General features: G+C 44.4%; 1 protein-coding gene across 5 annotated transcripts in view; it reads left to right on the top strand.

Annotated features, from left to right (window-relative positions):
* Positions 1-11,646: 11,646 nt before the first annotated feature.
* The window catches only part of LOC137542578 (uncharacterized), a 106,508-nt gene continuing 95,318 nt past the window's right edge, over positions 11,647-22,836 (top strand). For 3 of the 5 annotated variants that reach the window (XM_068264602.1, XM_068264606.1, XM_068264601.1), the window contains exon 1: positions 11,647-11,743. In XM_068264602.1, the coding sequence (XP_068120703.1) occupies positions 11,650-11,743 (94 nt within the window). In that variant the 5' untranslated portion in view covers positions 11,647-11,649. Of the gene's footprint in view, positions 11,744-17,156; positions 17,355-22,836 lie in introns of those variants that run through there. The other 2 variants (XM_068264605.1, XM_068264604.1) reach the window with 2 other exon arrangements.

The following is a 22,836-nucleotide window of genomic DNA, read 5'->3' as shown; positions in this document are numbered from 1 at the left end:
ACCAGTGCGTTAGGGGACATCTCCTATTACCCTCTGTCACAATTTTGCCGCTCCCCGCCGCATTAAAAGTGGTTAAAAACAGTTTTAAAAAGTTTGTTTATAAACAAACAAAATGGCCACAAAAACAGGACGTAGGTTGATGTACAGTATGTCCACACATAGAAAATACATCCATACACAAGCAGGCTGTATACAGACTTCCTTTTGAATCTCAAGAGATCATTTGTGTGTTTCTTTCCCCCCTGAGGGGGGAGTGCATAGCAGAACCACAACACAGAAGAACTTGGCAGCCTTCCAGACACAGGCTGACAAGTCTGACAAGGGAAAGATACATTGATTTATTACAGAGATGGTGATAGTAGAACGTGCTGCAGTAAGCCAGAACACATTAGAATAGCTTTTGGAACTTGTAGGATGATAAAAAACAGGATGCAATTTTTGTTACGGAGTCTCTTTAAATGAACATTACAGAGTTACCTTGCCATCAGTTCCTCTCAGAAGCTCACAATTTTCTTCTGACAATAATCCCATCCAGTTCTGACAATATTTTGTCAGATCTGAAATATATCAGTTGCTCTCAGTAAAATATCAGTTGCTGACAGTTATAGCTGAGAGGAAAACGGATGTACCAGGTAATGTCCATGTTTCCCTATGGCTCAAGTGGGCGATGTTACAGTTTAACAGTGTGCTTACCAGAAAGCTGTTATGGGGTAATGGCTATTTTCAAAATGGAGGACGGAAAATTCCCTTGATCATAGTGAACAAATAGGACGCGGGAGAGGAGAAAGACACTGAGGAGTAGACTACATGGAAGGTAAGTATGACTTGTGTATGCTTATTTTGACTTTTATTTTCAGTACAGGTTTTCTTTAAAGAAAACCTGAACTGAAAATTAAAAGTCAAAATAACCATACACAAGTCATACTTACCTTCCATGTACTCTACTCCTCAATCTCTTTTACCTCTCCTGCGTCCTGTTTGTCCACTGTGATCAAGGGAATTCTCCGTCCGCCATTTTGAAAATGGCTATTACCCCATAACAGCTTCCTGGTCAGCACACTGTTAAACTGTAACATCGTCCACATGAGCCATAGGGAAACATGGACACATCAGTTCTCCTCTCAGCTGTAACTGACAGCAACTGATATATAACTGACAGCAACTGATATATTTCAATTCTGACAAAATGTTGTCAGAACTGGAAGGGATCATTGTCAGAAGAAAATGGTGAGCTTCTGAGAGGAACTGATGGCAAGGTAACTATGCAATGTTCATTTAAAGTTACCTCATGTGTTTATTTTAAATATTTTTACTCAGTACAGGTTCTCTTTAAGCAAGCAAGGTATTACTTTTACAAGACTTTGTTTTTTCTACCTACATATATTGTTTGGGTAACACGGTACAGAAACATTTTACTACTATCAGCTTGATTCTGCACCCTCACTGTCTGCCACCCCTCTAGCGGACCAGAACAGACTCTATTTTTGCCAAATACACCGAACTACTGTTATCAAAGACATGTGCATGATCTTGTTTTGTTGTGAGCTCCTTGCATGTCCCGCCTCGTATGTTAAAGGGAACCAGAGACAAAGATTAGCTAAAAAAAAGGAAAAAAGATTTTATACATACCTGGGGCTTCCTCCAACTTCATCCACATGGATCGCTCCCACGCCGCCGTCCTCTGCTGCCTCTGTCCGCCGGTACCGGGTCCCGTCACTTCCCCCGGAAGCGACAAGTTTTCAACATGCGCAGGGGCACCCTCCAGCTCTTTACGCATGCGCCTGCGCAGTACGGAGGGAGTGCACTGCGTTTGCGCCGACTGGCCGAAATGACAGGACCCGGTACCAACGGATAGAGGCAGCGGAGGACGGCGGCGTGGGAGTGATCCAGGCTGATGGGGCTGGAGGAAGCCCCAGGTATGTATAAATCTGTTAAGCTCTTCCTCTCTGGTTCCCTTTAACCACATGTATGTATTGTGCAGCGCTGCGTAATAGGTTGGTGCTTTATAAATACAATAAATAATAATAATATATGAATCCTGCAAACACACCTAATTGAGATATGAGTTAAGCTACCATGAGTGCATTACTGATATATGTAATGTATAACCACTTGTTAGTAATATACAGTATCTCTGACTGGCACGTAGTGGAAAAAGATTACCCAGCAAGCTCATGGTGAACCACAACTCCCAGGAGTGTGTAAGGGGGCTACAATGGACCAAAAAGCCCTCTTACTAAAATGCTATGGAAAACAATATGCACTGGGAGACATCTCGGAGCTCACTCCAACCTGAATTATTGCAATACTTCTCCACTGGGAGACGGGTAGCAAAAGCTAACTATACTACCCGAACAAAATAGGCTCATGCCCAGCCAACAATTGGTTCAATGAATGGGCAAGAGACATTTTGTCGCAGATATAGCCACTTTGACTAATCTTTTCACAATATAGCTAAGACAACGCCCCGAATCACCGCAACCCTCCGGTTGCTTTAAAAGTGCCAGTCAATAATAACTCTAACACTTGATGATGTTCATTCCCTTTATCCCCGTTATGTTTGTTATTGATGTTAAGTCCTGTACTTGACTGTATACTTTCTTATAACCCAACCATTTGCCAATGTCTATATAGTCTGTGCAGACTTATGTTCATGTTCTATCTTATAAAATTCAATAAAAACGATTGAAATAAAGTGGAATGAAACCCAGCATTATTTCGTTGCTCTAAAAGGTTATTTACAGCATATAATATACTAACACTATTTTTTTTCCAGTAAAACAGCATTCAAAGGGTTAAATCCCAGGACTGACCTGTTTCTCCTGCAGGGGCAGCTGCATCCCAACTGGTGATAACCGTATCTTGTGTTTACATTCTTCACTTGATACGGTTAAGTAAACATTCTCTGGCTGTGCAGAAACGTCTGCTAATGAGTCCTGAACTGAAACACAGGTCAGAAATCATTACTGGGGGCATTGACAGTAGAAATACAACAGTTAGGAATAAAATATAAAAGAAAGGAAGAGAACAGCGCTTAAACTTCAATCTATTACACTAATAGTTTTTATTGCTTGTATATATAACATTTTCAGTTGTTCCGGAAAACATATAATCATAATGGGCATAAAAACATCATATTGCTTGTATATTTTAGAAAATTTAGATACTTACCTAAAGGAAATTTTCTTTTCCTGGTGCAATTCCATGGCAGCATACGATGGGTTATTGTCCCGCCCATTAACCCCCATTGGACACTTTAACTATAAGTTTTTTGCAAGCCCATAGACCACCATTCTTGTAACTATAGTCCTCCCGCCTGGGTGGGTTCGCATGCTGCCATGGAATTGCACCAGGAAAAGAAAATTTCCTTTAGGTAAGTATCTAAATTTTCTAAATTCCCTGGTGCTTCCATGGCAGCATACGATGGGATTTAACTATCCACAAAAACTTCAGAGGGAGGGAAAAAACATATCGTTTATTTAAACAGCTGTAGCAGAGACAATTATTGAACGTCCAACATCTACAGAAGTAAGCAAAGAAGGATCAACTTTATAGTGGTCTAGGAAAGTATTGCTGGATTTCCAACCTGCGGCTTTGCAAATGGAGGTCAGTGACACTCCAGCTAAGGAAGCCCATGAGGAAGCTATTCCTCTAGTTGAATGAGCCGCAGAATGGATAGGAGGAGCAAGTCCCTTGGACTTATATGCATTGGAGATTACTTTCTGTATCCAGGAAGCAATTGTCCTTGTAGCTGCCCCTTTACCTTTTCTGTGCCCCACTGGCACGAGCAGGAGACGTTGAGACTGTCTAAAGGGCTGTGAGAGACTTAAGTTTGTCTTTAACAAGGTAAGGACGTCCAGCGGATGTGGTGTAGATGGATCATTCTCTTTAAAGAATGCTGGCAGAGTCCATTCATTGTCTAAATGAAAAGGAGTGACTACTTTCGGCAGAAACTCAAGTATGGGCCTCAGGACCACTCTATCGTGATAGAATATAATATAAGGATCTTGGGCTCCCAAGGCATGCAGCTCTGAAACCCTCCTTGCGGAGGTAATTGCCAATAGAAAAGTCAACTTATACGTCAGATTAGTGAAGGAACAATTCTCTATTGGGAAAAACTGAGATGTAGATAGATAGTCCAGGACTGTTGGTAAATCCCACTTCGGGAAATAATTTTTCCTAGGGGGTCTCAGCTTTAGAGTAGCTCTTAGGAACTGCTTTACTAGTGGGTTAGTAGACCACTTTTCTCCTGATAGGGAAGACAAGGCAGTTACTTGCAGTTTTAACTTAACCCTAATTCAAGTCCAGCTTGGAGAAACCCCAAAATATTGGAAACCGATGCAGAAGGAGGTTGAAAATCACCCCTGGAAGCGTATTCTTCAAATTTACTCCATACCTTCCTGTAAATAGTGTTTGTGGAAGATTTTCTTGATTTTAGTAATGTATCGATTACCGCTGGAGAACAGCCTAGATTTGTTAACCTCTTCCCTTCAACATCCAAGCTGAAAGATGAAGCTTGTCCGGAGCTGGGTGCAGGACATTTGCAGTAGCAAATGAGTCAGCAACTTTGGTGAGACTTTCAGAAGTAGAGGTTGTGTCTGTGACATCTGTAGCAAGAGTGGAAACCACACTCTGTTCGGCCAGTATGGTAGAATTGCCAGCACAGACGCTCTCTCCATCATGGTTTTGCGTAAAAAGCGGAAGATCAGAGGCACTGGTGGAAAGGCATATAACAGGATCGGAGGCCACTGCTGGACTAGAGCATCCACTGCCAGAGCTGCTGGAGTAGGGAACCGGGAGAAGAATTGAGGAAGTTTTCGGTTGTATTCCGAAGCAAAAAGGTCTATCTCTGGCCTTCCGAACACCTGAGTGAGTTGGTGAAATGTTTCCTGATTCAGTGACCATTCGTTGTTGTCCACAACATTTCTTGATAAATAGTCTGCCTTCTTGTTGAGATGACCTGGAAGATGGACTGCTTTGAGATAAAGCAGATTTTCTTCTGCCCAAGCAAAGAGCAGAGCTGCTTCTTGATTCAGGACTCGACTGCGAGTCCCCCCCTGATTCTGTACATAGGCGACTGTTGTAGAATTGTCTGTCCTTATGCATACTGGTCTCCCTTGGAGAAGATGATGAAAGGCTTTGAGGGCTAGACGTGCCGCTCTTAATTCTAACAAGTTCGAGCTGCTTACAGCAGGACGAGATGGCCAGCGAGCTTGAACTGTCTGATTCTGACACCATGCCCCCCATCCTGAGATGCTTGCGTCGGTGGTTACACATATCCATTGTAGTGGAAGGAGAGAAAAACCCCTCAGGAGATGCTCCTCTTCCATCCACCACAGAAGGCAATCTTTCATCACAGGGGAGATTTGTATTTTCTGATCCAGATTTTTCCTGTTCCACTGTAGGAGAAAGGGTAGCTGAAAATCCCGCATGTGCCAATGTGCCCACCTTATCATTGGTATTGTCGCGGACAGTGTTCCCAGTATTTGCAAACATTCTCTTGCCGACAGGTAAGAAACTGAACGAGCTTTCATGACCCATTGGAGTATGGTCGGAACTTTTGTCAATGGTAGAGAGACTGTGTTCTTGATCGTATCGAAAGACGCTCCCAGGTAAGTCATGGACCTTGTAGGATGAAGTTGACTCTTCTGCGTATTTATTATCCAACCCAGATCTTGAAGTAGTGTCAGAGATGTTTGTGTGTCCTTCACCAGTTGTTTCGCAGACCGGGATAATATCAGGATATCGTCTAGATAGTGAAATATTCGGATACCACTTCGTCTGAGTAGAGCTATAGGTTCCTGAAGTATTTTGGAGAATGTTCTCGGTGACGTTGACAGGCCAAAGGGAAGGACTGCAAACTGGAAGTGAAGGTTCTGTACTACAAATCTGAGGTATTGTTGAAATTGGCCGTGAATTGGTATGTGGAAGTAGGCATCCTTTAAGTCTATGGAGACCATAAAGTCGTCTGGTTGGAATGATAGTATTATAGACTGAAGGGATTCCATTTTGAATCTCGGTAGGTAGATATACTTGTTCAACCTCTTCAGATCGATGACTGGTCTCCAATCGCCCGTCTTCTTTGCCACCAAGAAAAGAGGCGAGTAGACGCCTTTGCCTCTCTGTGAGGTTGGAACTTCTTGTACTGCGTTTTGTTGTATTAACTGTCTTACGTACTGAAGCAAACATATTCTTTTTACTTTTGAAGTTGGAAGATGGGTTCGATGAAAGATGTTTTTCGGAGGTTTTATGAAGCCCCATCTGTGGCCATCTTTTATGGTCGACAGAACCCAGGGATTTGAAATCTTGTCCGTCCACACTGGAGCGAAGGCCCTGAGCCGTGCTCCAACTGGCAAAGTGTGAACGGACAAGGCCTCAAAAAGACTTCCCCTGAGTCTGACGAACAGAAGTAGTTGACTTTACTGGCTTGTTCAGGTTTGACTGACCTCCCTGCCATCTTCTCTGATATTCTTTCCCCGGTCTGTAGGATCTGACGTTTGAGTACTTTTGAGTCTGAGGTCTCTGTGAAAAGCGTTGCTTTCTTGACTTCCTGTCCTGAGGAATATCCCCCGATTTACCTCCAGATTTTCTCAATATAGCTGTATCCAGTCTTTCTCCAAACAGCAACTTTCCATTAAAGGGTATCTTTACCCAAGTTTGCTTGGAGCCTGCGTCCGCACTCCATGGTCTCAACCAGAGTGATCTTCTTGCGGTCACTGTAGTAAGCATTGCTCTTGACGATGCACGGACTCCGTCTATAGCTTCTTCTCCTACGAAGTCGGAAGCAATTTTTAAATCTTCTAGTGCTGACACAATTTGTTCTACATCAGCTCCTGATCTTACAGCTTCCTCTAGGTTGTTAGTCCATATCTTCATGGCTCTAGAAAGAGAGGTTAATGCAACCGATGTTCTGCATGCCGCTCCCGCCGACAAGTAAGTCTTCCTCAAATCGCTTTCCATCCTCCGGTCTAAAGGATCTTTAAAGGCTACTGAATCCTCTAATGGTAAAGTGACGTATTTGGCTAAGTTTGCAACGGAAGCATCCACACCGGGTGCTGAGTGTAGGGAATGCGAGTCGGAGCCTTTCAAGGGATATAATTTCGCCCATCTATTTGTAAAGGAGGTTTTCCCTTCAACTTTAGACCATTCCTCATCTATAATTCCTTTAATCTCCTTCATTAGAGGGAACGAAGGGCCAATCTTAGTCAATTGAGGGTAATATTTTCCAACTTCTGATGATGCCTCTTCTGGGTCAGCCCACTGCAGAGCCTCTTTGATAGCTTTAATCAACGGCTCGACCAGAGAAAACTGAAAGGCAACCGGTTCTTCTCCATCTGAGTTAGAATCTTCCTGTGTATCTACATCCATATCAAGCGGTGGAGGTATAGTCGTTCTTGAAGCGGATGGAATCGAGGGTGCCGAGGTGGAGCCTTTATCAATCGTAGCCACTTGTGCAGCAATTTCTTCTCTGACAGCTTGTTTTATGAGTTGCAATACTCTAGAAGAATCTTCTGAATTAGAGGATGCGTTTTCTTGTAAGCACCTTTCACAAACGATTTTGTCCGGAATTGTTTTCCTACCACACATCCAACAATCTGCCGGATTTGGTCTTGGAGGAGTCTTTCTGCGTTGAGGAGTAGGAGATCTTCTCTTTGATCTTGATCTTGATCTAGACTTATAGTAATATTGTGAAGATGGATGCCGAGACTTTGAACGACTTTGTCTAGTCGATCGATAAGAGGAACTTGATTGGTAGTTTCCTGAGGTCTTGCGGTCATCTTGGTTTTTAGGTCTAGAAGGGCTGAAAGGAATACTAATTAGTATTCACACTGCCACTGACCCTCCTTTTTTTTTTTCTTTTTTTTTTTTTAAATAGGGATTACAAACCTTTGGTCTTTTTTCCGATCTTTGGTGCCCCCCATTGTAGGGATTTTTGTAACGCTGCAAGCATAAGAAAGATAGATATCAGAATTAGTCAGAAAATAAGATAGAAAAAGTTTTTTGTTTTTTTTTTAAATAGCAACTGTTTGCTGACAATTATACCTATAGTAATAAACGCTGTATCTGTCTGCAAAACAGGAGTGTGCAGGCTTCTTCTAGAGATCCCGACAGGAGCTTTCAGAAGAAGCACCTGTCAGGACGAAAAACGGCTGCTTAAATAGCCCACCAGGCTCTGGGCATGCTCAGACGAGCTTTGCCCACAACAAAGATGGCCGCCGTGACCGGAAGTAAGGGCAAGAAGACCAAACCCCCAGCCAGAATACAAAAGAGCTGAAATCTCGCGCGCGCGTGCGCGAGAAGACGCTATGGCGTTCAGCCGAACAGACGGATCTCCCGGAGACTCCCAGAAACTCCAGCCCTCTGCCTCCCGACAGAACAGAAGAGCGGCTGGCGAAACATGCAGCGCCCGCCGCTCCCAGCCAGAATACAACGCTAGGTAAGACACCCATAAGAAAGGGAGGAAACAAGAAAAAAGTTATGCGCAGCATGCACCTTCCGTCTGTATTTAACAGACATTCAATCCGGGATCGGACGGGCACTCTCTGTAGTGCATTTAGCAGTCACTGGAGGCTTCCCCAGGGAAAGGGATAAACCCTGGGGGATTTGCTGAGAGCAACAAGGGATATGTCCAACGGAGAGGGAGGACAAACAAAAAAGAATGGTGGTCTATGGGCTTGCAAAAAACTTATAGTTAAAGTGTCCAATGGGGGTTAATGGGCGGGACAATAACCCATCGTATGCTGCCATGGAAGCACCAGGGAAATAACATTTTCAGTTGTTCCGGAAAACATATAATCATAATGGGCATAAAAACATCATAAAAAACATATATTATCCCTAAAAGAGTTTTTCATCCAATGGCCTCTAAATATATCTCCTATCTATCTGGCAAAAGATGTTTGGATAATAAGCCCCACTCTTATTTACATACATACAACCATACGCACTCTGGAGCCACCTCATTCTCTAAAAAAATCCTCCTAAAAAAATCCTTTTGCCTTTATAGATGATCCGTGCGATGGACTAATATAAATGAATCTTTGTAGTGTGCAGACGTTAATAAGATGAATAGTTCACTTCCTTTTTATCATTAAGAGGGTTTAGCCCCTTCCCAGTATACACACTATAGTCACTTACGCGTCCTGTAGTTTCAAAGATGTCCCGTGCGGGCTCCGGCCGGTAGCCTCGCAAGCAGGGATTAGCTTCCAGCCCCGTTTAGCCACTTTCTCCGGTTTGACGTCCGTCTGTGTGCAAGTCTCTTGCGGCTCCGGTGGTGGATCAGCTGGGAGTGACTTCACTTCCCTTCCAATAATTAGAGGCCATTGGATGAAAAACTCTTTTAGGGATAATATATGTTTTTTATGATGTTTTTATGCCCATTATGATTATATGTTTTCCGGAACAACTGAAAATTTTATATATACAAGCAATAAAAACTATTAGTGTAATAGATTTAAGTTTAAGTGCTGTTCTCTTCCTTTCTTTTATACCTTTACGATTGGTGGGGGCTAAGGGGGTACCCCATACCTTGAGAACTTAGCAGCTGACAAGTGGGGTGATAGGGATATAGAGTGGTGCCTACAAACTTCAATACTTTGGCTAGTTATGAATAAAATGCACCAGCAGCTTTCAAACTAAATAAACTGAACTTTGGGAACTTATAATTTCTAAACGAATAATAATGTGTTGTGCACAAAAGCAATTATGATAATTGTATGAGTTATACAAAGTAGGAAAACACATTTTATTGAATATTTTGTCAGAGTTTAAAACCGCTTTAAGAAAGCAAATTTTTGTTTTCCATAGCATTTTAGTAAGAGGGGTTTCAGGTTCATTGTAGCCCCTAATGCTAGGTACACACCATAGAATTTTCTGGCAGATTTACCGGCCAGATCGAATATTTCCAACATGATCAATATACATTTCGATCGTTTTTGTTTTTTTTTTGTGATTTTCGTTCAGTTCTATGAAATTTGATTAAAAAAAAAGATCGAAAGAACAGTTAAAAAATGATCAGAAAATAAAAAATCGATTGAAATTCAAACATGTTGGAAATATTCGATCTGGCAGGTAAATCTGCCAGGAAATTGTATGGTGTGTACCTAGCATTACACACTCCTAGGAGTTCTGGTTCACCATGAGCTTGCTGGTTAGTCTGTAACTCTGGGTGCTTCACGTCCTACCCCATAGAGCCGCATTAATCCATGCCATGCACTGATGAGGACCAACCAATCTGAAACAGTCTGTATACATGTTGGATTATTGTGGTTCTGTACAATTAACAAGCTGACACATCATTGCATTCTAGTGGTTCTGGAGGGACAACAACGGATGAATTGCATATTCAGCAGTGATGCATTTTGGGAGACAATATATGCTCTCTCCAACCTGAATCATCACAGCTACCTTCTGTCTATTTTAAAGGGGAACTGAAGAGTGAGGTATATTGAAGCTGCCATGTTTATTTCCTTTTAAGCAATACCAGTTGCCTGGCAGCCCTGCTGATCCTCTGCCTCTAATACTATTAGCCATAGCCCCTGAACAAGCATGCAGCAGATTAGGTGTTTCAGACTTTAAAGTCAGATCTGACAAGACTAGCTGCATGCTTGTTTCTGGTGTTATTCAGATACTACTGCAGAGAAATAGACCAGCAGGGCTGCCAGGCAACTGGTATTGATTAACAGGAAATAAATATGGCAGCCTCCATATACCTCTCTCTTCAGTTCCCCTTTAAGAAGGCAAACTTTTGTTTTCTGACTGGTGTGGAAGCTTTTTTTTTATGTTTGTATTTGTTTATTTTGGTCAATAAAGTTTGTTTGAGTCCCCATGAGGCTTCCCTGCCTCTGACAACAGTAAAGGTATGTACACACACCCAACAAAGTGCACGACCAACCCCACAACAGTTTACACGACTCGTATTTTCCGCACACCAACCAACTGAACAACTAACTCATTAGCATACTGCGCGCAACTGAAATGACAGACTGCATGACATGGGCACATTCAGAACAAGTATGCCGGTCAAACGACATGTACACACGCGGCCAGCAGCACGACATCAGCCCAACAGTAGTGTGAGTGGAGTTTTTCCCTACATCATTGTCACAATAAGTTGTTACAATCTGACATGTCTGACAGGTTTTGGACTAGTCCTTCTCCTCCTGGGGGATTCTCAGGGTTGCACTTACTGAACGGCAGTTGCTCAGTACAACTGCCAAAATAGCGTGCGAGCAAACAGAAAAAAATGCCCGACATCTTTGTACAGATCCTTTCCAGGGGGTGCATTTGCAAAGAATAAAGGCAATACGGAGAAACCCCATGAGGATATGGACTAATCCAAAACCGGTCAGATCTGTCATGTTTTTACTGAATACTGTAAGCAGCGGCAACATAGGAGAGAAGTAATTTACAGCTCATTTTGCTCTGGGAGAAATGTACTCATAAATATGCTTGCTTCAGCTATCCTGGGCACTCAGTGTTATGCAATGCGTCTTGTTTGGAGGTAGGTTGTGGCGAGTGGGAATTCTTACGTGTTAGGATGTGGTGGCGGAGGTGACGTTCAGCTGATAGGACGGTGGCAGCTTATCTGAGTTCAGCACATGGGTGATTGGTGTTTGGGTGAGGTCATTAGCAGCTGTGACAACGCAGATGTCACAGGGAGTACAGCGAGGGGGACAGGGAAGATCTCCTGGTCATCTCGCAGCCATGAGAGGGTACGTCGCGCTGCTGGTACCGGCCTTCCGTAAGTCTTCCCCTACTCTCATTCCTGTCTTCTTAAACACTTTATTGCAATGCCTATTTTCATTCAAAATTGCTACAAACACGTTTTAGTGCACACCATTTAAAAATAATTTTTTAATATTTATTTTAAGTATTTATATAGCGCCAACATATTACACATCGCTGTACAGAGTATATTGTCACTAACTGCCCCTCAGAGGGGCTCACAATCTAATCCCTCCCATAGTCCTATGTCTATATCATGCAGTGCATTTATCATTGTCTAGGGACAATTTAGGGGGAAGCTAATTAACTTTTCTGTATGTTTTTGGGATATGAGAGGAAACAAGAGTGCCCAGAGGAAACCCACACATGCACAGGAGGAACATACAAACTCCTTGCAGAGGTTGACCTGGCAGGGATTCGAACCAGAGACCCAGCGCTGCAAGGCTCCAAATATTGATAAAAATTACCTTCCTGTTATAATCTGCAGCCAGCTATGACTTTCCAGAACTGGCTGTAGACTCCCTGCAACCATGGTAACTGCGCTCGGAGTCTAAAATTCTCACTTTGCCAATAAGTAATGAACAGCAGATAGCCCCAGCCCTTGTTCCCCATATTTCACACCAACTCCAAACTCTGCCACTCCTATCTAACAGCCACAGATGGAAACACTGTGGAATGGTTGTATATTTTTATATGCATATAAAAACAAGGTAAACAAGCTAAAATGATGTTTGTAAGACGTGGATAAATGATGTCGGACAACCCTGGACTTGGACATAGTATAAACTATTTTTTGTTGTTGATTTCAATATGCTTTTAAAGCGGAATATAACCCTGCATTTCAACTTTGCTCTAAAACATTATTTACAGTATATTATATGCAACCAGCATTTTTTTTTTTACTAGACCAGCATTGGAAGGGTTATACAGGGCTTTAAAGTTCCTGGAGATTTCTGCAGAGGCTTCCGAAGCTGACATAGATACATTTTGTTTACATAAATGTATCTAAGTGTTGAATGTGACTCACTCTCTCTGACTGAGAAGGAGCTTGGAGGACAGCCAAAGAGTGTGTAACATTTCTCAATAGATACATTTAACTAAATAGAATGTAACAATCTGAACTTCTGCATATCTCTCCACGGAACTTTAAACCTCTGTGTTTAACCCTTCCAATGCTGGTCTAGTAAAAAAAAAATGCTTTTTGCATATAATATCATATGCTGTAAATAATATTTTAGAGCAAAGTTGAAATGCAGGGTTATATTCCGCTTTAAGGTTTTTTTTGGATTACTGTACTTACAACAGTTTATACAATGTGTAACATATTACAACAAAAATAAATGCAGACAGTCCCCTGCTAGCAAACAAGTCGAGTTACAACATTACATACATACAAAGTTGTCTTCATTATGCAGGAGAACAGAGGCGCCAAGAGGATAAAAGGAAGCTAAATGAGCTTAAAAAACCAAATTCTTGGTAAATAGAGGAGGTAGTGGTGGACTTACCTCCTCCAAGTAGACACAACGACTGTAGTAAAGACAGTCACTATATTTTATTTATGAACTCCAAATATGCAACGCGTTTCGCAGGATTGATCCCGCTTCATCAGGCAATAACAACGGAGCAATAGCGTATGTGGTCAGTAGAAGAGCCAGGCACCTCTGTGAAGTTGTCTTCATGTACGAATTAAACAATACTGTTCTTTATTATGTCTTTTTGGTGTTACATATTACAGTACTGTATAAACTGTTATAAGTAATTTAAAACATTTTGAAAGCAAACAGTGAAAACACCCGAAATACATAGTATATACAATAAAATCCAAACCCAGAGTTGTCCAAGAGTAATTCATTTTGGCTGGGAGCACACTGGGCAGTGCGGTAAAAGTCGCATTTTGCTGCATATGCGTTTGTGCGTTTTTAGTCCGTCTACAATGCGTTTTCTGTGCATTTGCGGTTTTCCCCATACATGCATTTATCTTGCAATTTGCATGCGCTTTATTGGGTTTGCGGTTCGCATATACAAAAAATGCATGTGGTTTGTATGCGTTTTTTTATGCGTTTTATGCAAATCACTAAGAAGTAAACAGGAAGTGGAAATGCATCCTCAAAATAGATTTTTTTAAAGCATATTAAAAAAACGCACTAAAATGCAATACTTCTGCGTTGCCATTGACTTTTATTATGTGTATTTCTGATGCGTTTTTGAAAAACATGGAAAAAAACAGCGTTTTTAAAAACGCACATTGCTGAACGCAAACATATGAGCTTTTTCATGCGGCCCATTGACTTTCATTAGGTGCGTTTTGTGCTGCGCTGCCTAGTGTTTCCCTGGCCTTATCCACATTCCACCATGTTTAACAGAGGACTCTGCTTACACACAAATTCAACTTACAAACAATCTCCCGGGAGCAGAACCTGTGTGTAAGTAGGAGACCACCTGTAATAACTAACACAGCATTGTGTAGTTTGTACATGGAGACAACTTTGTCAGGGCCGGATTTCTACTTTTTACCGCTCAAGGCTATCTTTCACCAGCTGCCCCCGACCGACAGCATACTAACCCCCCCTCCCCCCAACATGGCAGAGATTAGATTGTAGGTCAATAGACAGCAGATTCGATCACTGTGATTGAATCTGCTGTGAAATCGATATGCAAATGCTGACCGTTCGACCGATTTCCGTCCGAAATCGATCGATCCCGTTGATCTGTCCTCGTGGAAAATTTCGCTCAATCGCCGGAGGGTCGGGAGTGCGTCGATAGCGGCGCTCGAAATGTCCGACGACCGACACTAGCGGCAATACATTACCTGTTCCGCCAGCACATGTCACTGCGGTCTCTTCTCCGCGCTGGGCTCCGGGTGGCTTCACTTACATCCTGTCGGGGGAAGTTTAAACAATAGAGCGCCCTCTACTGTTTAAATTTCCCCCGACAGGAAGTAAAGTGAAGCTGAAGCCCAGAGCGGAGTAGAGACAGCGGAGACTAGGGGACTCGTGCCGGCCGGATCAGGTAACGTTTGCTGGGGGCAGCGGCTGCTCCACAGATAGTGAATCGATTTCATAGTGAAAACGATTCAAAATCTGTTTGCAGTGCAGGCAGCCAATAGATCCCTCTTTGATCAGATTCGATCACAGAGGGATATATCTGCTGGTCTTTCTGGTGGCAATCGACCAGTGTATGGCTGCCTTTAGTGCAGTGACGGCAAGGATAACATTATAAGCTCCTCTGTGGACAGTTAGTGACATGATGGCAGGGATTACATTGTAAGCTTCTTGGCGAGTAGCACATTTGGTGAGTGACAGGCAGCTTAGAGATCACTGGAAGTGTCTGTTCGCTGCCTCTTCCTCCCCCAAGTGCCAGATCCAGCTGTTAGTAGTCACCCACCACTATGTGCGAACTCAGTGAAGCAGGGTGAATGTTCGGCAGGCTAACTGCTATTACCATCCTGCTGCCCACAGCCCGCCCCTTGCTTTCCTGGTGCCCAAGGACATGGCCTATGTGGCCTTGCCTGAAATCCGGCCATGAACTTTGTAGGTATGTCTGAAATGTTGTAACTCGAGTCGGTTGTATGTAGGGGACTATCTATACTTGTAATGTGTTGAGTTGAACTGATGGGATTGTGTTTGTCCTTCATTACAAACGTGGATTTAGAGATCTGTTATGAGAATAATATACGGGATGGCATTGCGATTTTTGTGGTTGAATGCTGATCAGGGCCGAGTTTCTATAAAGGCCGCAGAGGCATGGGCTTAGGGCGGATACTAACCAAGGGGCACAGCAACAAATGGAAGTGGGGCTGCAACCTATGGAGGGGAAGGCTGCAACTGGACAAGGGTGGTGAAACACATGGAAGAGAAGTGATGTGCAAGGAAGCTAGACGTGGATGGGACAAATGAAGGAGGGGGCTGCTGCACATGGGGGAGGGCACAAGTACAAGCTGGCCTAGGGGAATGAAAAGCAGAAATCTGCTTAGTACACAGGAAACAAACTTATTTAGTTCAGTAATTAAGTTTTGCTCAGTGCTGGGCCGAAATTATGCATGAGCGTAATTACGCATCGTAATTCAATGCAAATTTACGCGTAAGCGCTACGTGTAACTTACGGTCTTACGCGTAATTATTTACGCGTAAATAGTAAAGTGGTATCGTAATTACGCTGTGTACCGTAATTGCTAGGCATGCGTAATTTTACGAAGACTTACGCGTAATTTTACCCGTAATTACTAACGTAAAAACTCCCCTTTTCTAAGAGTAGCCAATCAGTCAACATCCCAAGCAACCAATAGTATCTTCTCCCGCCCTTCAGTATATAAGCGTACGTTTTGACGCATACGAATGATGTGTACGCAATAGCTGTCACATTGACGGCTATTGCGTACACATCGTCCGTATGCGTCAAAAAGTACGCATTAATGGGTATTACGGCACTACGCGTAACATCGTAGCGTAAGTGCCTACATTACGGTATCGTAACTGCGTAAGTTAACGCGTAATTACAGTGAACCGTAGATAATTTCCTACGCCGTAACCGTAATTGCGTAATGCGTAATAGCGTAAAATTACGCATATTGATCCGTAAGCGTAGATTTTTCCATTACGACCAGCACTGGTTTTGCTATTCCGAAAAGTGGAACAAATGCAGAAAGAATATAAACAAGAATATTATTTACAAAAACAAAAGTAAAAATGACAAAGACATACAACAAGATACTTGCTTATAGGGGAGTCGCTAGCCCCAAAGATCAGTGGCACGTGCCACGGATCTATCATGGGGTGTGCCAGATGTCACCCAGGCAGAGTTGGCCTGCAGGCGGCAGTACTCACTATCGGCCGCTTGGTCTCCAGATTATGCAGACATCTTCTCTTCCGGGCTTCTTCCCCTAGTGTCTGAGAATCAGCTCCTGGGGGGCTCATGGGAGCATGGAAGGGAGTCCACTAGAAGGTCAGGGAATGCTATGGGGGAACTGCCAAACAACCTAGCAACAGGCCAGCCCACCCAGCAGAAAGCCAGACCAGCCAGCACAGAAGCCAGATAATTCTGCCTTGCTATGGTATGTCAAATGACACTGTCTATTTATGGTTTTTTTTTTTATTAATGGAGATGGGGGTTTCATTCAACATTTTGCTCGGCAGGCCCAGGGCCGGATTTACCATAAGGCACACTAGGCACGTGCCTACAGGCGCCTAATTAGTCAAAGGCGGCATTTGTTTCATGTCCCCTTTAAATTTAAAAGTGTTAAAACACATTAGCGGCCGCTCGCGTCTTTATTTGCAGCGGGTGGCCGCGGCCGGAACTACAGTGAGGGGCAGGCCCGTGCGGTGAGTGGCAACACACACACATTCATTACACTGCTCTCCCCGCCCACCGGCCGCCGTTTCCATGCCGGCACGCAGCGCTGCAAACAGCTGCGTGCATAGGCGGTGGGGGGAGGCGCGATTGTCCATCTGCTGGGAGCCGGGAGTTTGAGGAAGCACGTGGGCAGGCATGGTATCACTTACTGGCCGCAATTGCGAAGTTAGCCTGCCCTGCCTGCGCCGGTGCACCCAGCCCCAAAGCCCTGATAGAGGGGGAGAATTGGATAAAGTGGAGGTGGTGGACGAATCAAGCGGCAGAGATGCACAGCACAGGTATGCAAAAATGTCCGCCCGCCCCCCTCTCCTTTGCCGCTCTCTTAGGTTATTCTGCCGGTGCACACAGCCTGACACAGCCTGAAGCACGTGCTTCAGGAGCGTCAACCTGGGAGCGACGAGGACGGACTAATTTCTGCCCCAGGAGGGCTTGGAGTCTAGCTCCCCAGAGAACAGTCTGCCTGCATAGCTCCGAACACGAGCTGGAGGTTGCCCTGTGCAAGAGGCAGAGCTGCTCGGCCCTGTCTCTAGCAGGCAGCCCATGGACAAGCGTTGCAGCCCTGCTGGCCTCACTCACCTCTGCCCCCTCCTTCCTGCTCCAGCTATCAGCAGCATCAGCGGAGCTCTGGACAAGTTGGACAGCGTCATGTCAGCACTATGATTTACAGCAGGTGTGTGGAGTATGACCGATACCATGTGCATAAACTGACTCCTGTGACACCCACTGCCTTCCTTTATTAATTAATTATTCTGATCAGCTTATATACTGATCAGGATGATTAATTAATAGTGCAGGCAGTGCAGTGTTGCAGAGCTCAGTGATGCACATTGTAACATGCTGCTGGATTCATGTCTATTGGGGTGGGGGGGGGTGCAGAAACAGGCACTGTGTGAGTGAGCTCTGGACAATTTCGATCAGAAGATTATTTGTGGGATGCATGCTTCCTGGTCTCCCCCTTCCATCATGCGGCTTCCTCTCTCTGATGGGCTTTGCATCTCCAGGCAGAGGGTTATGGTGGCAGGCTTTCTCAACATGTCCCTGCCTAATATAACTGGTGAGATCTCCTCTTGCGTTATTTCCGCATTGTCTGTCTCCCCGTACATCTTCAATTCCCCCCCTCTCGCTCTCTCTTTCCTGATCCCCTCTTATATTTCCCTTACCAGTACTTCTGGCTCTCACATCTCTCTATGTCTTATATAGCACTGACATCTTCTGCAGCACTTTACAGAGTACATAGTCATGTCCTACCATATTATTATTATTATTATTATTATTATGTATTTATAAAGCACTGACATCTCCTGCAGCACATTACAGAGTACATAGTCATGCCACTGACTTCCCTCAGAGGAGCTCACAATCTAATCCTATCATAGTCCTAGTCTAATGTCCTACCATATTATTATGTATTCATATAGCTGTGATATCTTCTGCAGCACTTTACAAAGTACATCGTCACTGACTGTCCTCAGAGGAGCTCACAATCTAATCCTACCATAGTCACAGTCTAATGTCCTCCCATATCATTATTATGTATTTATATAGCAGTGACCTCTTCTGCAGCACTGTACAGAGTACATACCATACTCATGTCACTGTCTGTCCTCAGAGGAGCTCACAATCTAATCCTACCATAGTCATAGTCTAATGTCCTACCATATTATTATTATGTATTTATATAGCACTGACACCTCCTGCAGCACTTTACAGAGTACATAGTCATGTCACTGACTGTCCTCAGAGGAGCTCACAATCTAATCCTACCATAGTCATAGTCTAATGTCCTACCATATTAACATGTATTTATATAGCACTGATGTCTTCTGCAGCACAGTACAGAGTACATAGTCATGTTCCTGATTGTCAATTTAGTCACTCCAATCTTGCTATCGCCTATCGGAAACCCTAACCTGGTACTTAATGTTATCCCTTTTCCCATAAATGTTGAACCAATGTATCAGCACACCGGTGTTTCAATAGGTCACGCTCTTTTATTGAGCCATGCGTTCCCACGAAAGGAAAAAGCCGACAATTGTTTCGGGGCCACACAGGGTCCCCCTTCTTCAAGGCGCGTGGTTACCTTGAAGAAGGGGGACCCTGTGTGGCCCCGAAACAATTGTCGGCTTTTTCCTTTCGTGGGAACGCATGGCTCAATAAAAGAGCGTGACCTATTGAAACACCGGTGTGCTGATACATTTGTTCAATGTCTTATCCGGAGATACTAATGCCTATATCTCAGTGTCAAGCACACGACCGATTGAACTGATGGTGTGCCCTTCATAATCCAGTGAACATTTTCCCATAAATGGACATAGCTGGAGATAGTAGGCCTTGGGCAGTAAAACATACAACTTTGGTCCTGGCAGTGGTTTTATTTATTAAGAAAAGGGGTGTGGCTTGTGCTGAGGGCGGGGCTTAGGGCACTAGAACTTCTGTGCCTACAGGCTCCTGAGCTGTAAATCCGGTTCATATAAAATTGGCTCCACCCATGACCACACCCACATTCTTGTGCAGCCACACCCATTTTCAGCAGTAGTGCCTAAAAGTGCCCCGGATCTCTTAAGATCCTAGCAACGCCCCTGTTTCCATATGGAATAAAAGAAAGAATGAAGCCGGCACCGTCCAATGCTCTTTTACTGTTTTATTATTATAAGGCTTTCGTCATATGGTACAATGGTACAAGCAGCGACGTTTCGGAGCGTTAGACTTGCTCCTTTATCAAGCCATGACGCCTTTATATGATACAATCACATGCAGGTTTATATTACACATCAAATTTAAATTACACCAATCACAGGCTAGAAAACACTAATAACCAATCCCGGTCAGGCTATGCAACAGCCGGACTTGGTGGGGAACTGTTTTACCTTTAAAATAACCAATAGGAGCGATCAGCTCACCTTTTTGATGAGTCCGCCTCAGTGTCCGCACTAACGCCGATACAGCCCCCTTTTCCGACAAGCAAGCGATGGAAACCACCCATTGGTCCAACCGGACCTGATGGGGAACAATGCAGAGGGCGGGCAGCGTTGTAACGTCAGAGACGTTACCAGGGAGACGTGCAGGATGTGGGCGGAGGAATCCGTCCGTCTCCAGGAGGGCAGGACGTGTACGTCACTGCCTACGCCGGCTGATCACGCGGAGAATTACACCCCTACCTTTCTTCACATCATTGAACCAGTGGATATCAAAATGCTTACCTTTGCGTTTACACCAGAGGCAACGGCGGAGATTGTGTACAACTGGAGATCCCCAAGTTGGACAAACAAATTATGGACTTAAAATCCAAATTGCAAAGTGTTCTGTCTGATGAACAGTGGTCTAAGTTTGAAGAAGATTTCTCTAAATATTGCCACACTGTGAAAACTCAAATAGAAACTACTTAGAGACAGAAGTTTCAGAGGGATGAAGCTGATTATACTACCGGATATGTACGTCCACCTAAGCCACGTACCCCTAAGCGGGCACCAAAACCTTCAGTACCCCCTGTGGATCCCAATTTGGGTGGATCCTCTGATTTTTTTTCCGGTCAGTACACCGGAGGACTCTACAGACAACCAGTCAAGTCAGGACAAACAAGGGGGGGGGGGGGGGGGGGGAGACACAGGCGACATAAAAGCAGGGGCAAATCCAGGATTTTCAAAGGGGGGGTTCCTGATAGGTCTCTTTTGACAAGCTGCACACTACCGCGCATGCGTTTGCCCACAAAATCCACATGATGCACAGCATTTCTCCACAAAATACACACAATGCGCAGTGTTTCCCTACAAAATACACATGATGCAGTAGTGTTTCGCCAAAATATATATAATGTGGCAGTGATTAAGTAGCCAGATAACCCCCCTTTATTATGGATAACGAAATTACCCCACCCCTCTTTAGTATAGGTGACCAGATGACCCCCATTTATCACACAGGTAGCAGACCTGAAAATCGAAATGTGGGCAACATTCACCAGAAAATCGCAATGTGGTCAGCAGTGACCAGAAAATTGTAATGTGGGCAGCAGACACCTGAAAATCGCAATGTGGGCAGCAGACACCTGAAAATCGCAATGTGGGCAGCAGTCACCAGAAAATCGCAATGTGGGCAGCAGTGACCAGAAAATCGTAATGTGGGCAGCAGTCACCAGAAAATCGCAATGTGGGCAGCAGTCACCAGAAAATCGCAATGTGGGCAGCAGTCACCTGAAAATCACAATGTGGGCAGCAGTCACCAGAAAATCGCAATGTGGGCAGCAGTCACCAGAAAATCGTAATATGGGCAGCAGAAACCTGAAAATCGCAATGTGGGCAACAGTGACCAGAAAATCGTAATGTGGGCAGCAGACACCTGAAAATCACAATGTGGGCAGCAGTGACCAGAAAATCGTAATGTGGGCAGCAGACACCTAAAAATCACAATGTGGGCAGCAGTCACCTGAAAATCACAATGTGGGCAGCAGTGACCAGAAAATCGTAATGTGGGCAGCAGACACCTGAAAATCGCAATGTGGGCAGCAGTGACCAGAAAATCGTAATGTGGGCAGCAGTGACCAGAAAATCGCAATGTTGGCAGAAGGCACCAGAAAATCGCAATGTGGGCAGCAGGCACCAGAAAATCACAATGTGGGCAGCAGACACCTGAAAATCGTAATGTGGGCAGCAGACACCTGAAAATCACAATGTGGGCAGCAGTTACCAGAAAATCGCAATGTGGGCAGCAGTGACCAGAAAATCGCAATGTGGGCAGCAGTGACCAGAAAATCGTAATGTGGGCAGCAGACACCTGAAAATCGTAATGTGGGCAGCAGACACCTGAGAATCGCAATGTGGGCAGCAGACACCAGAAAATAGCAATGTGGGCAGCAGACACCTGAAAATCACTATGTGGGCAGCAGTTACCAGAAAATCGCAATGTGGGCAGCAGTGACCAGAAAATCGCAATGTGGGCAGCAGTGACCAGAAAATCGTAATGTGGGCAGCAGACACCTGAAAATCGTAATGTGGGCAGCAGACACCTGAAAAATCGCAATGTGGGCAGCAGACACCAGAAAATAGCAATGTGGGCAGCAGACACCTGAAAATCGCAATGTGGGCAGCAGACACCTGAAAATTGCAATGTGGGCAGCAGTGACCAGAAAATCGTAATGTGGGCAGCAGACACCTGAAAATCGTAATGTGGGCAGCAGTCACCTGAAAATCGCAATGTGGGCAGCAGTCACCAGAAAATCATAATGTGGGCAGCAGTGATCAGAAAATCGTAATGTGGGCAGCAGACACCTGAAAATAGCAATGTGGGCAGCAGTGCCCAGAAAATCGTAATGTGGGCAGCAGACACCTGAAAATAGCAATGTGGGCAGCAGACACCTGAAAATCGTAATGTGGGCAGCAGACACCTGAAAATCGTAATGTGGGCAGCAGACACCTGAAAATCGCAATGTGGGCAGCAGACACCTGAAAATCGCAATGTGGGCAGCAGTGACCAGAAAATCGTAATGTGGGCAGCAGACACCTGAAAATTTCAATTTGGGCAGCAGACACCAGAAAATCGTAATGTGGGCAGCAGTGACCAGAAAATCGCAATGTGGGCAGCAGACACCAGAAAAAAAATGCACCTGCGAAAAAAAACCAATTCACTTACCTGACAGAAGTCTCCTCCTCTCCCGGCATCTGGCGTGCAGCTCCCCGAGTCCTCCTGCAGCACATCTCCCGCGCTGACAGGCAGAGTGCAGGGCTACGGCAAGATGGCTCCCGAAGCCCTGTACTGGAGACACAAATA

Source organism: Hyperolius riggenbachi, chromosome 12 (assembly GCF_040937935.1).
Source record: "Hyperolius riggenbachi isolate aHypRig1 chromosome 12, aHypRig1.pri, whole genome shotgun sequence".
Lineage (NCBI taxonomy): Eukaryota > Metazoa > Chordata > Amphibia > Anura > Hyperoliidae > Hyperolius > Hyperolius riggenbachi.
The sequence above is the reverse complement of the archived record's forward strand: the minus strand, read 5'-3'. Positions and strand labels throughout refer to the sequence as shown.